We start from the raw sequence: 3,378 nt of genomic DNA, 5'->3' as shown, positions 1-3,378 counted from the left end.
GTTATTGATCTGCTGCCCCACGGGCTGAGGGGACACCTGGGCTGGCTGCTGACCGATATTCTGCACTAAGGCTTGTGACGGGGCTTTCGCCACCGGCCCTTTGTTATCCCAAGTTCCAATATCCATGTTATGTTTGATTGGAGGTGGTGGAAGGCTCGAACCGGCGATTCCATTCTTGGTCTTCAGCTTGGGCTGCTGCTTGGCTGGTTTGCTGGCAATGTCAGCCCAGGAGGTTGGCTTTGGAGGAGCAATAGTAGCCGGTGGCAAACTGTTCGACGCCACAATATTACTGGTGATGGATCCGCTACCGACAGCCGAACCGACGACTTTGGGGACATTGCTTGCCACATCCGTGCTGCCCAGCTTCAGAGCCGCCATCCCTTGGTCGATGGTGTTCATGCCAGGAGCCTTGTTCAGGGTCTCGCTGGCGAAGGCGGACTGCCCGTCGATCATGGCCCCCCCCAGCGAGCTCGGGGCATAGGCGTAATTGCTGCTATAGCCGGAGCTCTGAGTGGATTGTCCCTGAGAACTGTTATTCCCCCAAGCCGAGAAGTCAATCCCACTTGGAAAGAAGTTAAAGCCGTGCTGCCCAAGGAATGGAGTGCTGCCCAGGGCGCCGGGCTGCCCGAACATGGCGTCTGGGAGGAAGTGAGGCTCCCCGTTGCTCAGCTGTCCATAGGAGGTCAGGTAGGGCATGGGGGGGTCACCCCCCGTCGACCAGGCAGCTTCGCCCAGGGAGTAGGAGAATCCGATGGAGGGACTGTAGTAGTTGGGTAAGTAGGAATCAGACATTGCGGTGTAGGCATTGTTCTGGAAAAAAAACCACAGCAAAACGTGAGCGCCGAGTAGTCAGAAGGAGGTGAACACATTTCACGGGACCAGGAACAAAAGCCACGTTAGACTTGCCAGGCCCCACCCCTCCCTACCTCAGGGCTGGGCAGATAAACAGGCTGGGCCTTGAAACATCTCCTTTGTTACTGGTGCTCTAAAAACTGTTTTATTGCCAAAAAGATTAAACACAAAGGCTTAGCGAGCTTCCCTGGCGAGATGGGAGTGCGTGGTGTTCCCCAGGTAGAACTGGACGCTGGACAGCCCCAGAGCTCTGCCTAGAAAACCAGCATCCAAACATTACCTTCTGCTTTTCAGAGCTGCTTCCAAAGAGGGTTTTCTTGCCTTTTTCAGCCCTTTTTCTAGTGTCTGAGGAAGGGTTTGGGGAAGGATGCAGAGAAGTGGAGTATGGAGGAAAAACGTCCGGTGGAAGTGCACTGCTGAAATCATCCACGTCCCTAATTGCCTTCCTTAAACTTATTACCCATGAAAACAGCTTTAGTGCCACAATTTAACGTTTCAGAGCACATAAGAACCTGCAAACAAACAGGAGTTTAAAGTCACATGCTCAAAACACAAACTGCTCCAGTGCTGTGGCACACACTAAAAAAATACCTGAAAATAGGGAGTAGTCAATAGGGTTTCAACAGGAGTGTGGTGCCAGCACAAAAAAAACAGGCTTCAAATCCAGAAAGGGGAGAAAAAAAGGTTGTTCCATGCTTTAGTCTCCCTTTTAACACTCAAGTAGCCTTTAGGTTATGAAAACAAATGCCTAGTTTTACAATTAGTGAACTCTCAAAGATCACCAAGATTTGCTTCCATAATCTGTCACTGAGCACTCAAACCACTGTGGGGGGTGGTTAAAGTCCTGCTAAGGGACATTTTCACCCCATAACTGGGAGCCGGGTGCAGCCAGCCTAGTGCAGAGGAGATCACAGGCAGGTTCAGAGCCCATTTAAAAGCTTGGCTTGCAGCAGGCTCTGCTCCCTTTTTCATTGAATCATGTTTTCATGTGCCAAGCGTGGCTCCCGGAGGACTTTCATGCCATGCTGAAATCCACAGAGACTCTCAAGATGGCTTGGGCACCCTCCAGAAATAGCTGGTTTGCCTCTCCACCTTCCACTGGTTAAACAAAAGCAACAGGTTCAGGGCTAAGCCAGCCCCAACTTTATTCTCCCCAAAGGAAGGCAAGAATTAATACCAAAACTAGCCCTTACCCAGGGTGCAGTTTTTCCAACAGAGGAACTCGGTCCTGCTAACCCCAAACCAAGGAACAGCCTTTAGGGCTCAAGCTGTCCAAAAGCACCAACACTGACACTCATTTGTAAAGCAAATGAAGGAACTTAAAAATATTATTATTTGGAAGTCACCTCAGAAGACAATCCCTTCAGTTACCACAGTAACACCCCACTCTCCTGGAAATGAGCGTTAATGGAACACAAACCGCCGGCCCACACCTCAGACCTGAGCCCTGCAGGCAGAGTAGCCAGCTCATCTCCATGGGCTTCTTCCTCGAAGCACATCACTGTCAGATTAAAACCTACAGACGTTCAACTTCAGGAGGTATTTTTAACACAGCCTCGCTCACGCAGCACGGAGGTTGCACAGGAGTTAAACGCACCGAGTCCTGCTGGCTCGCAGCGGATTCCAGTCGCTCGCTGCTGCTGTTCACCCCGAATGCCTCGAGCTGCGCTTCGCTACTGAATGCTCCAGCTCGCTCTGGTGCCCTGCACTCGCACAACCGACACGGCTCCTGGCTGGCATGCAAATAACGCTGCACCGGCTCCTGATTTCCCCCGGTGACTAAGGCTTTTTGCACAGTTAGTTCCTCAAATCCACCCTTCCTCTCCGCCCCGCAGCAGAGCCCGTGCTGGCTCAGTGTTGCTGTAGAGCGTCTGGGTTTGAAACTGCTGAAGACTCACTCACTGTGTGTCTGCGCTTTAAAGCACACAGCATCCTCGGTTACCAGGATGACCAGTAACAGTCCCACTGAAACTTTACAGCCTAGTTCCCTCGTGCTTGTGCAGACAAGAGTGACTCCAGCAGCCGCGCACGTTACCCAGCAGCATCCGGCTCTGTGTAACTCATTTTTCAGAGCTCTATCTCTAACTCCTTTTCCCATCTCCACTACAGAGGTGCCCACTTTGATACCTTCATGGTTTGGAGCCTGGCAGGTTGGCTCAGCCCTCTCCAGACTGGACCATGGTGGTTTGTTTTCTATCACACTCAGTGTCAGGGCAGGGGTGAGAGCTGACAAGCAGCACAGCGTGGTGACACAAGATAAAATCACCCTAAAGTTCCATTCAAAGCTACCAGGAGAGTTTCACCTCGCTCCTGATGCATTTCTAGAGCAGCAGCTCTGCTCCCCCTCCTGAGGTAGATCCACTCCAGTCACTTCCTTATTTTCAAAACGTGTTTTTACCACACACAAAAAGAAACTAAATATTCAGAAGTGCCTCATCAAACATGCAAAAGAGGGTAAAATATCATATTGCTTCTAACACAATTAGAGCAACTTTCATCCTCTTTAGGAGATTTAAATAAAGCTTT

The 3,378-nt window shown here is 50.8% G+C and overlaps 1 protein-coding gene across 1 annotated transcript in view; it reads right to left on the bottom strand.

The window, feature by feature from the left end:
- Positions 1–3: 3 nt before the first annotated feature.
- LOC104501694 (YTH domain-containing family protein 2) overlaps positions 4–3,378 on the bottom strand; it is a gene marked incomplete at its 3' end in the record, with an annotated part of 4,734 nt that continues 1,359 nt past the window's right edge. The window contains exon 2 of the mRNA XM_010145551.1: positions 4–810. Coding sequence (XP_010143853.1) covers positions 4–792 — 789 coding nt within the window. The remainder of the gene's footprint in view (positions 811–3,378) is intronic.

Source organism: Buceros rhinoceros, unplaced genomic scaffold (assembly GCF_000710305.1).
Source record: "Buceros rhinoceros silvestris isolate BGI_N320 unplaced genomic scaffold, ASM71030v1 scaffold29290, whole genome shotgun sequence".
NCBI lineage: Eukaryota > Metazoa > Chordata > Aves > Bucerotiformes > Bucerotidae > Buceros > Buceros rhinoceros.
This window is presented reverse-complemented; position numbering and strand designations above follow the sequence as displayed.